The 15,864-nt window shown below is 43.0% G+C and overlaps 1 protein-coding gene across 1 annotated transcript; it reads right to left on the reverse strand.

Annotated features, from left to right (window-relative positions):
- Nucleotides 1–6,991: 6,991 nt before the first annotated feature.
- On the reverse strand, nt 6,992–8,326 carry LOC134204246 (uncharacterized). The gene has a single exon (XM_062679068.1). The coding sequence runs from the start codon at nt 8,324–8,326 to the stop codon at nt 6,992–6,994; it is 1,335 nt and encodes a 444-aa protein (XP_062535052.1).
- Nucleotides 8,327–15,864: the final 7,538 nt, after the last annotated feature.

Raw genomic sequence — 15,864 nt, forward strand, 5'->3', positions numbered from 1 at the left:
TTGGATGCTTTTTCAGCTCATGAAATTTTAGTGCATTATTCACTGTAAATCGTTTGTATAAGCGCTGCTTGGTCGATGGCGGCGGTTGACTTGCCCGCTCTAAACGGGCGGCGATGCAGCGATGCTATGATGGCGACAAGTGGTGGCATTTCGCGATGGCCGTTGGTGACTGGTTGAATCGGACCGATTGATGGACCATGTACACGCGGAGTTCCCTCAGATGAAGCAAAGTGAATCCCGGACAATCTGGAGATTCGCTATTTCCCGAAATTTCTTTGTGCACATTCATGACTGCACAATTCCGAAGGATAACCCGGTGCGCTTGACCTGCTGCCGTCCCTTTCCAACCTTTCGAGGCGACAAATAAACTCGCCCAAGGAAAGATTGGGCTAAAGTTTATGGCTTTGTTGCCTATGCTAAGGGGTAGTTCCACATTTCAAAAGTATGAATGGTATTTTCGCTCATTAACATTTAAACAGAAAATATTTATTAATTAGAAATTTCTGATCGTTACAAAATTAATTTCTACAATTATGTTTTGTATCTATAGCAGGAGATTGAAGGGATTCTGTCAAAATTTGGTGAAAAAAGGAAGAAATTTCAAGAGTTTATATTTTAGTGAGATTCAAAGTGACTTTCGCAAAAAGCAATTTGTGACGAACAACTGCTGTTCCCCCTATCTACGACGGTTGGACGATTATTCGAGGTGTCCGTTGTAGTGAGAACTTGGATGCCATTCTACCCTAGCGCAGGGAAGTAAAGACAACTGCTTGGCGGTTTGGCGTTCGGAGCGGTGATGTCTACTCTTAGGCATTTTCCCTGTTTGATCCAGAAAACTACAAAGTCATTTTAAAGGATAGTGATCAACGGTTTTAATTGGGCCTCAGCTATGATTTGGTGAGATCAAACTAATATTGTTGTACATTGTCTCTTGTGATCTATGTGAACTGTAGTTATGAATGTCGCCCATTTATTGAATTATCGTAGAACATATTCATATGGCTATCATTTTTTCATCATTTCTGCTTCATATATACAAATCTACGTTTCTATTCTTTCCTATCAACTCTGTTCGTTTTCTACTATGTGCTAATCTTTTAATGCATAATTTACATCACTTATGATTCAAATAGGGTAAGACGGTATAATATGCCCCCCCTAAGGCAACTCCTTGATAACTTTTTTCTTTTCAACGCAATTTATGCAAACTTTGTGTTATTTGGTAGTCCAGGAAGTCGCAAATGCATTGCCCGTGAGTAGTCATATAAAAACATTACAGAAAACACGTAATAAAGCTTTTTTGAAAAGTCGTGAAAAAATGAATTTTAAAAAGTGCCTGGGCAATACGCCCCACCTCAACCAAAGTCATTTAATAGCCCTTCATTAGTATTTTATCAATCCCATAATAAAAAGGCTACAAATCCTTATGCGCTTGACATTAAAAAACCAACATAGGTCCATTCAAGCAGGTATGAATTACATTTCAATATTTTTCATACAATTTTGAAGCTACTGCTGCAGGCTCGCTGCGCTTGTGTCCAGTTGGTAAGGGCATATCGTCCTGCCTACACTGGGGCGTTTTGGCCAGTGAAACATGTTTTCGAAAATCGTTACATTTTTGAAGATGGAAGCAATTTTATATCATATTAACCACTGAGAAAAGTAATTTTGTTGCCCAACTGAGTGTTCCAGTGCAAGTTTTGCGGACAGTATGCCAGAGTCGCTCCAGAATGTTCAGCAAACAAACATTAAAAGTTACATCAAAACTGTGACTTTTTGTATTTTGCAAATATTTTCATTATGTAATACAAAAATATTCCCATATTCACATAGGATGATGGTTTTACAAATATTTATAGGTACCAACTGAATTTGACCCTTAGTTAGTTATAGTTTACTAGAAATCCAGGGGGGGCGTTTTGGCCAGGTGGGGCGCATTATACCGTCTTACCCTATCGAAATTTTTAGATTTTGGTTTAGATTTTAGAATTTTTTTCGATATTGTTGAAGAGCGTTGATAAATCGTAAAGAGTGCAAGTGTGTTCGTATTTTGCGTTGGACGCAATACGGTCGCGCGGTTATCAAAGTATCTGATTCTGCTGTGTGGCGAGTAAATTGGAAAGTGAAATAATCAGTTCAGTGCAGATTTATTCCTGTTTTGTATTGGTCGTAGAACGGTCGGAGATCGCGTCCAAACGTGTTTTCTTCAGTAAGCAGAACGATCGGCCGGTCATCATAGTTTTATTTTGCTTTGTGCGGTAAGCAGAACGATCAGTCGATCACCGAAACTTTGTCCTGCTTTGTGCGGCCTTTAAAAAAAATTAGTAGGGGAAGGTGGGTAGACTTGATCACCCCCTGTTTTATCGAGAACTAAAGTAGTTTTGTTCTAGCATATTTTTTTAGTATAGATCCTCTAAACAAATGACCTTTATGTGGATAGTTATTTTTTGTATTGACAACCTTATTTATTCTGCAGGGCGGTTTGTATGTTTTGAACTTCCCAAAGATTTTTTTATTGGCCACGCAAAATTTGAACAACTTTTCATAACAATGACCAAATGCTTTTGTTTTTTCACAGCACAAACCCATAAATATCCTCAATGATCTGTACTGATGAAAATGTCAACATTCCATCAAAGTTTAAGGATATTTGGATTTGAAGTTATTGCCTCAATATGGGGACACTTGATCCCCCATTAATCATCCATTCAAAAATTTGTCGAAAAAATTCAAAAAAATATAAATCTGTATTCAGGCTCCTATTTTTGTGTGAATTTGACAGATTTGATGAAGTTTTGGCCAGAAAAAATATTTATTGCGTAGATATCATAAAAAGGGGATCAAGTCTCCCCAAATTTTAAAATTGCATGTGCAATTATTCAATTCAATAACATAAAACGTTCATGTAGGGGAACAGGTGGTAAAATGAACAGGTGCTCAAATTACTACATTTTCTTAAATAAAAGTAATCAATTTTCACTCCACCCTATCTTAAGGGCAAAAAAATGTTATTAGAGCCACCCTATGCTGTGCTGAACTGTCAAACGGCGAAAATAATAAACAAAAACAAACCACGCAGTCTGGTTCTTCGCCGTGATGTTAATTTGGATCCGAGTAAATTAACGTTTTATTGCATTTTAACAGTAATGCTATAAATGTATTGTTGTGAAAAGAAGCAATTCAAATCGTTCCCTAGTTGTTATTAGCTAAGGTAAGGTTTTGCACAATTTATTTCATGTTAAAATAGTCGTTTTTCGTTGTATGCTCTGTGGGGGTAAAATGAACAGTGCACAATTTCTTTTTGGCCTTCCAGATGCCTCGGGTTTACAGAAGGAAACGGGTTTACAAACGCAACGGCAAACATGGACAGATGAGCAGATGGCTGCGGCAAAGCTTGCCGTAGAAGGCGGAATGTCTGTACGGTGTACATCCTTGAGGTACAATATTCCTAGGCTAACTCTTGCCAGGTGGACTGCATCTCCCGAAAAAAAAAGAGGACTCGGCTCGAAGAAAACGGTTTTCACTCAAGAACAAGAACAGGAGCTGACTAATCATATTCTCGATCTGGAGGCAAGATTTAACGGGGTGAATAGAAAGGATATACGCAAACTTGCCTATGAACTGGCAGAGCTGAACGGCCTGCCGCACAACTTCAACCGGAAGACCAAAAAGGCTGGCACCTTCTGGCTACTGGGATATCTCAGGCGGAATCCAACCGTATCATTTCGGAAACCAGAGGCAACATCTGCTGCAAGAGCAAGAGGTTTTAATAAACCGTCTGTTAATATATTCTACGACATTCTTGGCCATCATTTGGAAACTAACAGGTTTCAGCCATCTCGCATATTCAATGCCGATGAAACGGGAATCAGCACGGTAAATATTCTTATTACTATTTTCATTTGCATTTACTAAAAAACATGTCAAAAACATTCTAGGTCCCCCCCAAGAAACTGAAAACTGCTGCCAAGAAAGGAAAAAAGCAGGTGGGGGCCATCACCTCTGGCGAGCGAGGAATATTGACGACAGTCGTGATGTGCATGTCCGCAACCGGGCAACATTTGCCACCGTACGTCATTTTTCCCCGGGTGCGCATGCACGACGCATTGAAGAGAGGAGCGCCCAACGGGACTAAATTCAACTGCAACCCTTCCGGCTACATGACTTGCGAGTCTTTTCTGGATTACTTCGACCATTTTATTGACCATGTCAATCCCTCGGAAAAGAACCCTGCTTTGCTGATTATTGATGGTCACAGCTCACATACGAAAAACTTCGGTTTTACCCGGAAGGCTCGTGCAAACTTTGTAACGGTGATCGCGCTGCCACCACACTGCAGTAACAAGTTGCAGCCGCTGGATGTGGCTTTTATGGCGCCGTTTAAGAGCTATTATGCGAGTGCTTCTGAAGATTTCATGCGCAGAAATCCTGGAAGAGTTATCGGGCTGTACGACGTCTCAGAATTGCTGGGCGTGGCATTTCCAAAAGCCGCTTCGGTAGCTGTAGCTGAGAACGGCTTTCGTAAAACTGGCATTTGGCCATTTAACAGAAATGTGTTCAGCGATGAAGACTTTGCCCCCTCCGAAGTGACCGACCAGGCACTTACCACTACCGTTACGTTGATCACAATTACTAATCCGATGGTTGTCGATGGATCAACAATACAGCAAATTTCTTTGCCGAATGCTATCGTTCTCCCTCAGTCTGATGAACTTCCTGAAGATGTTCCCGCGCCTGACGTGAACCAGATTTATCGGATTGAGTCACCTTCAGAAGCTTCTCCAAAATCCTCGCTCAATATTTCGGTACTGGAACCACCTTCTGAAACATCCTCGTCATTCAATATCTCTCCGATGAAGATACTTCCGCTGCCTAAGATGACAGCTCCGAGAGCCTCCAAGCGGAAGCGTAAATCCGAACGAGCAGTTGAGATTACCGGGGACAGCTATTATCAAAGCATAACGGCGTCGGAAGTATCAAAAACGATCAAAGCGATAAAAAAAGGACGAAAACCGGCAAAAACCCGAGGCAAAGTCCAAAAACAGGATGAAAGCTGTGAAGATATATTGTGCGATCTATGTGGTGCTACGTTTTCGGAATCAATCGACGGTCAAAAATGGGAGAAATGCATTTCATGTTTGATGTGGTTCCACGTTGAATGTAGTGCGAACGAGGATGATTCTAAATGCTGCTCCTGCAATTGAGATCTCTCATTAACGTGGACGACAGACTTAAGTGTTTTAACACTTTTCAATCCTTTCTTTTGTTTTAAGTTGTTTTAAAGGTAGTTATGAAATGGACTTTTTTTTACGTTTATTACAATATATATACAAGAAAATAAACTCTGATCTGATAATATGTTGCCATAAATGTTTTGTGCTATCAATTTTTAACATGAAAAATGTCAATGAAACCAATATGTTCATTTTACCCTCACAAGGTGTTCATATTACCACCTGCATATGTTCATTTTACCACCCCGCTATGTTCATATTACCACCCCCATATGTTCATTTTACCCGCATAACTTTTAAAGGTCTGGAATTTCACAGTTTTTTTAAATGCAAAAAATACATATAAAATCACGATTTTGACTACTAATTTCCAATACTTATCATGGAGATGTATTAAAAAAATGATCTGATGTACTTTGTTTTGTGTTTTATTGTTTAGTTTAAGAATGATACGAGAAAAAGCTTAACGTGTTCATTTTACCACCTGTTCCCCTATACGCACAGCAATTCAAAAATTCTGCGTATTTTGAAGAAAAAATATTGTTGTGGTGGGGAAAGGTTCCAAATTCCTTTAAGCAAACCCGATTTTGTGATGGTTAGCTAAAAGCTAAGCAATGAGTTTATTAGCGAAAAAATCGATTTGGCTACCCTATCACTAGCTTACATTTTTTGGTGAACACCTTTGAGTGTGGGATCTTATCACCCTCTCTCTGGGATCTGGCTATGCTTCACACTTTGGCTACAAATTCAATATAAATGTGTTTACTGATGCCTGTTTAAATTAATATCATTACTCACATTTCTGTGCAAACCACAATGCAAAGTTTCCTGATTTGTCTCCGAGCTATCATCTATAGATCGGGTGTAAAATCTACATAGGTCTGCAATCAATTTAGGTTAATTTTAATATATCATAATTGCATGTTTTATACCTAAGTATTTGTTTCGTTCGTTACCTGTATGCAGTTATTGGCACTTTAGTCTTAGGAATATGAGTAGCACAATAGTTTTAAGTATACGTTTAAGATAGAAATTAACTTATTCTAACAACTCTTAATGCAGCATGAGGAACAATTTATTGTTGTTTTGTTTATCACCTATTCCATCCTTCTTTGCGCTGGTGGTCAGTGTATCGCCGTATTGGTCAACGATTGAGTGACCATAATGATGACCGCAGCACAAATTCGCCACAGTAGATGATTGGCAGGGGGGTGACGTGACATCCCCCCTCCCGTGAACTCTAGTCACGTTTTTGTTGCTCTGCTACATATCCGATTGGTTCACTCCTATCTAGAACGTCGAGTACTGCCAATTTCACTGCTGGCCGTCGTAGCACTCCAGTTGCCGTCCTGACTGTTGCTTGGCGTACTCTCCCATCCCGTCCAGGAATCACCGTCTCCACTCGTCCGCGGATCCACTGGTCCTTCGCCGTTCCACCAACAACCAATACTAAATCTCCCGGTTGAATGTCCCGAACCTCTTCAAACCACTTTGATCTGCGTGTGATTACTGGTAGATACTCTTTGATCCATCTTGCCCAGAACCGTTGGGCTATTGTTTGAGACAGTCTCCAGCTGCTTCGTAATACGGCCGGGCTACTCACAGGTTCATTGGCTGGACATTTGTCGCCACTGGAAGTCCCCAGAAGAAAATGGTTGGGGGTGAGGGCTTCTTCATCCGCCGACTCCAGAGGAATATAAGTGAGTGGGCGTGAGTTGACGAGAGCCTCAGCTTCGAGCAGCACCGTCTCTAGAACTTCATCGTCCGGTGTACGTGGGGCCTCTGCTAGGTTTCCTATAGCTTCCTTTACAGAGGCGCTTCCGAATGAGGCGCTCCCATGCGCTTCCCATGTGTGGGGCGGCAGGTGGTATAAAGCACCATCGAGTTTGAGCGGTTGTAAACGTTGTGGCCAATGCGTTATTCCGTTTCGTTATCTCTTCTTTCTGCAGTTCCTTGCTCGCACCTTGGAAGCATGTTCCGTTATCTGAGTAGAACTCGACCGGGTACCCGCGACGAGCTACGAAGCGTCGTACTGCCATTATGCAGGATTCAGAAGACAGGCTGTGTACTACCTCCAAATGTATGGCACGAATCGTAAGGCAGGTGAACAGAGCTACCCACCGCTTCACATGGCTCCTTCCCACTTTGACCAATACCGGTCCGAAATAGTCCACCCCAACAAAGCTGAATGGCCGAACGAATGGTTGCAAACGAGCAGCAGGAAGTGGAGCCATTGCGGGAGGACTTGGGGCGGCTTTCTTCACTCGACATATCATGCAGTTTTTCGCGACCTTTTCGACCAAGGCGCGTAGCTTGGAGATCTCGAAGCGTTGTCTCATCTCGTTGACGACGGTTTCGCGATTGGCGTGGCGGAAACGACGATGGTACCAGTCTGTAATTAGGAGGGTGATTATGTGTTGTCGGGGAAGAATCGCAGGGTACTTAGCTTCGGTTGGTGCGAATGTGGCAGCACCAATTCGGCCACGAAGACGTAGTACTCCACGTACGTCTAAAAATGGCCAGTTCTTGTAAATCGGGCTGGATTTAGCTACGCGTCTGTGACGCGCATCAGGTGAACCTTGGGTTTCCGAGAGGATGGACATTTCTTCCGGAAAGACATCACCTTGTGCTACCCTCCACAGTTCTTCCTCAGCACGTTTCAGCTCGTCTTGGCAGAGAATGCCAAGTTGTGGTGTAACACCACTTCGTCTACATTTTAGATTGTTGATGAACCGGAGTACAAACGCCATCGTTCGTTGCAGACGGAGCCATTGGCTGAACCGTGAGGGGTCGATTAACGATGCAGCCGTAGAATGGGTGTGAATAGTTTTCAGTTCTTCGCTGGTGGTTATTGTTTGCACTTGTTGTGGCCAGGAGTCTTCTGGCTGGTGGAGGAACGACGGTCCGTCGAACCAAGGAGTGTCTGGCGAAAAATCTGGTCCATTCTTCCACTTAGTGACGAGATCTGCCGTATTTAACCCGGAGGGAACCCATCTCCATTCGCGGACATCTGTTGCGGTAAGAATCTCGCCAATCCGAACGGCGACGAATTTATTGTATCGACGATGTTCAGACCGAATCCATGCCAGCATGGTATTTGAATCGCTCCAGAGGAACCTTCGACGAATAGGGTAAGTGTGATAACTGTGCACTGATTCCAGCATCCGAACTCCCAAGACCGCTGCTTTCAACTCCAAGCGAGGGACCGATAGTACCTTGAGAGGTGCCACCTTGTTCTTCGAGCAGATCAGCGTTACATGAATTCCGTTCTCCGTTTCGAGGGGGTAATATGCAACGCCCTCCTTAGGCCGTGCCCTCCTTAGCCGTGCGGTAAGACGCGCGGCTACAAAGCAAGACCATGCTGAGGGTGGCTGGGTTCGATTCCCGGTGCCGGTCTAGGCAATTTTCGGATTGGAAATTGTCTCGACTTCCCTGGGCATAAAAGTATCATCGTGTTAGCCTCATGACATACGAATGCAGAAATGGTAACTTGGCTTAGAAACCTCGCAGTTAATAACTGTGGAAGTGCTTAATGAACACTAAGCTGCGAGGCGGCAATGTCCCAGTGGGGGATGTAATGCCAACGAAGAAGAAGAAGAATATGCAACGCAAGCATAAGCGGAATCACTAGCGTCGACGAGAACATGGAGCTCTACACCGTCAAAGTTAGTGGGAAATGGAGCACGAAAATAGCAGCGAGGAATCCGCACAGTGTCCAATTGCGGAAAGTAGTTGGTCCATAGACGCCAACGGGTGTAGAGCTGATCGCTGATTCGTTCATCCTAACCGATTCCAGATGCCCAAATGTCCTGCATCAATACCTTGCCGTGAACTAGGAAGAAAGACAGGAATCCCAAAGGGATCAAAAGGCTCATGACCACTTTCAGGACTTCGCGTTTCGTCGGAATGTGATCCTTATCGAGAACAGGCAGTAGATCGTCGCGCATAGCAAAACTGTACGTGAAGACGTCTTCGGCTGTGATCCACTTCATCCCTAGAACTGATTCGGTAGTTTCTGCACGCATTAGAACAAAATCTTTGGATGAATCTGGTTCGATCTCCCCAGTTCTCCTCAGTACTTCGCCTTCATTCGATCGAAAGTTGCGTATTTCGAACCCGCCTCCTGAGTGGACAAGTTTGACTTCGTTTACCACCTGTGCAGCTTCGTCAACTGTCATGAAGCTGTCCAAATAGTCATCCACATAGTGGTGGTCGATGATTGCCGCCGACGCACGAGGGTACTGGAGTGCGTAATGCTGGGCGTTTGTATTCTTGACGAATTGCGCAGTAGACGGAGAGCACGTGGAACCAAACATAGTGACTTCAATAGCGTAGATTTGAACCGGCTCCTCAGGCTTGTGGCGATATACAAACATCTGGGTGTTCTTGTCGCTAGCTTGCAGTTTTATTTGCAAAAACATCTCCCTGGTGTCCCCTGAAACTGCCACAGGAAACAATCGGAAACCACTGAGAACTTTTGGCAGGGGTGTGAGAAGATCCGGACCTTTTAGCAAGTATGAGTTGAAGGAAACCAACTTTTGCCGCAGCATCCCATATCAACCGAATTTTCGCCGGCTTCTTCGGATTGAACACGACGCCTAGAGGTAGAAACCAAGTCCTCCGAGAGTCAATGAAGATCGCTTCTGACTGGCTGACTTTGCGTATATAGCCCTTCCGCTCGAAGTCGCACAACTGCTCGCTAACTCGCTGCATCAATGCAGGATTTCCTTGCAACTTCTTCTCCAACGCTTTCATTCGGCGAATGGCCATGGGGTACGTATTCGGGAACTGTGGATCGTCAACTTTCCACAGGAGGCCAGATTCAAACCCAGTTTTTGTACGCTTTGTTGTATCCGCCAGTATCTTCCACGCTCTTATGTCCTCGTCTGACTCGATCGTCTTTCCTGGATTAGTAGTTCCATTTTCTTCCAGAGTGAAATAATCTCGAAGTTGTTCGTTTAGTAGATCATCCACGGTAGGCGCCGCAGCCGTGTGGAAGTTAACAATCGCTCTCGGCAGCGTCTTTGTTGATGCGCCATATATTGCCCAACCTAATCGGCACTTAGCTGCTATAGGATCAAACGGTCTTCCCTCACGTAACCGCTGTGGAACACCGAGACGCAGATTATCTAGTCCGATTAGGAGCTTTGGTCGCACTAGATCGTAATCTTCAATTGGAAGTCCTCTCAGATGCGGGAAGCGCGATGCCATCTCCTTGTAATTAAAACGCTGCGTAGGTAGAAGAAGACAACTAACGGTCCGCGCATTACGCAACTCGTGGCGAACTCTGCTGTGTTTCCCCGCTACTTCCAGATTAACTTCTTCAGACCTTTGTTCGTTGCGTTTGACGTTCCCTGTCCACTGAAGAGTGAGAGGCTTTCTTGGGCCAGAAACACCAAGTTCCAAGAACTCTCGTCCACGAATGCAAACACAGTTAGACTTTTCCTATTTCCATGGAGCACAACTGGCAAAATTCGGAAAAGCGTATTCCCAGCGTCAGCAGCTTGTATACCCGACGATACATTCACCGAGTGTGGCGAGGTTGTTGGAGGGGTTTAAGAATGAAGAAGAGTGTGGTGTTTTAGTCGACATCCATCGAATTCGCATCCTTTCCATGATTTGCATGGCCATTTGCCATGATTGTTGAGACATGTTCGGCAAAGACCTCGATTCTGAACTTGTTTCCACCGCTCATCCAAGTCAAGCTTCTTGAACTTGAAGCAATCAGCCACTCTGTGGCCCTCGCTTTCACAAACTGCACACACCTTCGCTGGCTTGCGTGCATCTCCGGTAACTGGTTTGTGGAATGAAGTTGCTTCAGTAGAGTGGGCTTGGATTCTAGCCTTTTCCCTTGGTCGCTGCTGCTTCTCCGCCTTTATTCCTCTGGAAAGTCCTGGGAGCTCAAAACTGACCTCACTAGCTGCGCTAACTAGCTTAGCCATGAAGTCGCCGAAGGTTGACACCGTAGCTCGCATTTGTTGGCCCTTGAAAGTGGCCCAGTCCATTCTCATCGGCCCCGGCAGCTTCTCGACCAATTCTTGCATGAGTTTTGGGGTTAGCTAAATGCTCTTCCTGGCCCGCCGCCTGAAGGTGGTCCACGAAGTTCTGCACTGCCAGCCCGAATTCCAGAATGGATTCCGGACGATCATGTTTGGGTCCAGGCGTTTGGCGGATCTTCTCGTGTAGCGAACGAATCAGCAGCTCTGGGCGACCATAGAGCGTGCGAAGGGTGCTAATGACTTGTGGTACGTTAGCGGGAAGTAACAGTCTGCTGCGAACTGCTTCTCGTGCGTGTCCTGTGAGGCATCGTTGCAGACGTACAAGGTTTTCGGAGTTTGAGTATTCACACGCTACTGTTGACTGCTCTAGGCTGCTAATAAACATCGGCCAGTCCGCCGGATTCCCACTGAATGTCGGCAGATCCTTGCCTACGACTTGCCTTGCGGCTATTTGTTGCGAGTTAAGAGCCCCTGGTGCCTCATTCCGCGTCCATAGATGGGAATTCTGTGACCTATCTGGACCTTTCGATGATGGTTTTTGATGTTCCGATTCCAAACGACCTTCATTTGCAGGAACGAAGGAACGATGACTCGCCGGCTGGGGATTTGCTATTTCGCCATACCGGATGGGGGTACTGGAAGTTGGTTCTGGCTGATAACAACTCTGGTGGACATTTGCATCTATATACTAAGCTGGAGCGTTTGACCGATGAATTGCCGGAGGACACGAGTATACTGACGCGGGGAATGCTTGAAATTTCCTTGACGACGTCGTGAACTGTTGGAAGGGCTCACGGATGGTAGCCGATCGTACGGGCTGGCACTGGATTCCGTAATTCGTTGAGCGAGAATTGGGCTCCAGAATGTCCTTTGCGACCGTTGAGTCGGTGGGATGTATGGGGTGAACATAATTTGCAGCTGTTTGAACTTGTGATACAGATGTTTTCGATACGAATGCCCTGTTGGAAGGAACATCGATGGTTATTGGCCTGACATTTTTGGGGGCCGGAGGAACCAATTCAGCTGGGACATCGTTCCGATTACCCAGTGTTTCCCAACCGGTCTTCCCATGTGCAGAGTGGGCCACCAACCAGTCCGAGACCTTTTCTCTAGATCTTCTACTCGACTCTATCACACTACCACGTTCGGAAATCTGCAACATCAACTCGTTTCTCTTCTCTAACGACTCTCGGCGAATCGTTTGCTGTTTTAACAGACGCGCTTTATCTGCTTCCAGCTTGTGCTGTCGAAGGATTGATTCTTCATCCTTCAGCTTCCGTTCCTCCTCCAACTGGCGTTTCTTTTCTTCTAATTTCCTTTCGGCTTCTTCCTGTTCAAGCTTTCTGAAGGCTTCTTCTTCTTCCAGCTCAATCCTTTTCAGCATCGCTTCTTCCTTGATCAAGGCTATTCGGGCTCTAACAACCGACGATCGACTACTCCCACTTTGGATCGACGCTTCCTTCTCGAAAGTATTCACGCCTGGTCTGCCTTCCGGCGCTTTAGCTGACGGTACTCGTTTGGTTCGAGACCGCAATCGAGAAGAGATCGTAGAACCAGCAGCATTGCTTTCTCGACACTGTCCACAGATCCGTCCATTCTTGCTACCCACGTACAAAAAATCTTTTAGAATGTTTTTTTTTTTTTTTTTTTGTGAACACCTTAGAGTGTGGGATCTTATCACCCTCTGGGATCTGGCTATGCTTCACACTTTGGCTACAAATTCAATATAAATGTGTTTACTGATGCCTGTTTAAATTAATATCATTACTCACATTTCTGTGCAAACCACAATGCAAAGTTTCCTGATTTGTCTCCGAGCTATCATCTATAGATCGGGTGTAAAATCTACATAGGTCTGCAATCAATTTAGGTTAATTTTAATATATCATAATTGCATGTTTTCTACCTAAGTATTTGTTTCGTTCGTTACCTGTATGCAGTTATTGGCACTTTAGTCTTAGGAATATGAGTAGCACAATAGTTTTAAGTATACGTTTAAGATAGAAATTAACTTATTCTAACAACTCTTAATGCAGCATGAGGAACAATTTATTGTTGTTTTGTTCATCACCTATTCCATCCTTCTTTTCGCTGGTGGTCAGTGTATCGCTGTATTGGTCAACGATTGAGTGACCATAATGATGACCGCAGCACAAATTCGCCACAGTGGATGATTGGCAGGGGGGTGACGTGACAAATATTTTAAAAATCTGAAGGCACCTTTCTAATTTTATCAAAGCAAGTTCTTGGAGAGGGATCAATTTCTCCCGAAAATTTAAAAAGTCGATTTTTGACAGCACTTCAAAAAATCGATTGTGTATCAATAACAACAATAATTTAAGGACTGTCATACATCAGTAAAGTTAAAAACTATATTTCTTAGAGAGTCTGTGTGGAAATCGCGTATGTTTATTTATTTTTGGCTGTGATACATCGAAAATCAGAAAAGGGGATCAAGTCTACCCAGTCTCCCCTATTGTTTTCATCGATCGAACTACACGCTATACACGGCATACCGTTTACCAAAACGAACCCTGCCACACTCCCTACCCCATATATCCAACATCCCAGTGATCTCTCGTGGAAGTTCAGATGACTCGTCGGCTTCTATCAAAGCGAGTATCATGTCAACAATTTCCAACCTATTCCCTAATTGACCTGCATTCGGACACGGCCGGCACTGGTATTGCTTATTTTTACATCACCAGTTCTTACACATTAAAGATGATGTTAGTACCAAACTTCATCTGTCGGTTCTCTGTGTAATTACAGCTGACCTGGCAATAACGGAGTAGCAACCGTGGGCGGTCAATCATGCTCATGCTCTATAGCAAGAGATTGAAGGTGTTATCGTATCCTATGGATATGATCCACTTATCAGAACATGTGTTGTTGTGGTTTGGCGTGTCATTCGGTGTATAATGCATTAGGGCGAGAATTGGTGTTATAATCACGACTGGTACATCAACCCTAATATCAGTAAAAAAAACGCAACTCTGAACTGAGTGTCGGATCGTACTTCAAGGCTAAGCAAATTTATCCAATTTCAAGAAAAATGCAATTCATTATCTCCTATCCTAGCTAGTTATATAAAAATCAGTAACATACTTGAATTGGTTCTAATAATAAACTACCCGAAAGTTTGAGACACATTTCATCACGAAAATTACAGCATTGCATGAACACTAGAATACTAGTCATTATTTTCTATGCTTAAACGATTATTTGCATGAATGTTTTGTATTTCAACATCAGATTTAATCCAAAGGTAACCCAATAAACCCAATATATTGAAATTGATTGACAGATAGTCAAGGTAGTAGTGAAAAATATGCGAAGTTCACAAATTTCAAGATCATTAGCACAAGATGCACATGTATTAATGAGAACAAAATGAGAACTATTAAAAAAAAACAAGTGTAATAGAAACCGAAAATCGTTGTCAGTAAAAGTGGTACATGTACATTTACAAAAATCATTCAAAATGACAGTACACCCAACATTTTTTTTACACGGTTGGTTTTCTTTAATTTCCCGGTTAACCCGATCTTTCACAGCTTTTCAAATACCACTTGAATTTTCGGATTTTTCGTAATTTTTTTCATAGGGTTAACGCTAAAGGTCTTAATCGACTAAAATCCACCCGTGTAAAGAAAACTGGGTATCTTGAAATTCATAATAGGGTTAAAATCTATTGCGGAAACATCCATGGTGCCAAATTTTCTTTTAAATAAGCTGTTTTTAGTGTGTAGAGTTGTACAAGTACCATTTTTCTGGAAACAAAATGACCATTGTGATATACGGGATGATTCCCGAGTGCCGGAAAACTTCCAATGCTGGACACTTGTTAAAAATACACTTTCAGAGGTCCATTCACCCTGCATTCACCATTCAACGTAGTACAAAGAAAGCTTTGAAAAGTCATTTACCTGCATGGAATATCAGATGCGCATGCTGTTAAATTCGTATAAAATTTTTGTTTCACCTTGCCTTAAACTTTTGAATCATCAATCTTAAAATTAATCGAAAGCATTTTTCTTATGTGGAGATGGTCAAAATGAACCATATTTTAAATAACGATCATGATTTGTTAGATATATAATGAAACTGTGGTGCAAAATCAATTTCTGTATCCGGTAGCTGTCCCCGGGTTCGGACAGTGAGATTTTTCATGTGATCAAATAGTCATTCTTTACATCTGTTTTGTTAAACTTACTTCAATTCAATTGTTTCTTCTTGCTAAGGTATCAGAAAGTCACAGAAATAATCAGAAACAAAAATTGAGGATGTCGTTGAAAGAGGTGGGGATTTAGAGTAGGGTGTAAAAAATTTTGCTGGAGAGTCAAATAAGCTCTATTAACACATTTTATTATCTACAACTTAAAGCAAATGAAAAATATTACTATTTTAAATGATGTCTTTACTCATGTAACAGAAACTTGGTCATATTTGAACATGATGCAATAGTGTCCGCTACTTGAGGACACCAAAATTCATCCTCAAAATACACCGTCGATGCACTTGTTAAAATGATAAAATAATTAAATATAGTTTGGTATGGTATACAAGTAAACATAATCCAAATGAAAAGAGAGTTTTTCGTTAAATGGCTTATGCGTCCGGCACTGGGG

This window comes from Armigeres subalbatus, unplaced genomic scaffold (genome assembly GCF_024139115.2).
Source record: "Armigeres subalbatus isolate Guangzhou_Male unplaced genomic scaffold, GZ_Asu_2 Contig486, whole genome shotgun sequence".
NCBI lineage: Eukaryota > Metazoa > Arthropoda > Insecta > Diptera > Culicidae > Armigeres > Armigeres subalbatus.

What these genes read in the sequence shown, in the direction of transcription:
- LOC134204246 (XM_062679068.1), bottom strand. Translation starts at nt 8,326, where the DNA reads ATGCTGGCATGGATTCGGTCTGAACATCGTCGATACAATAAATTCGTC.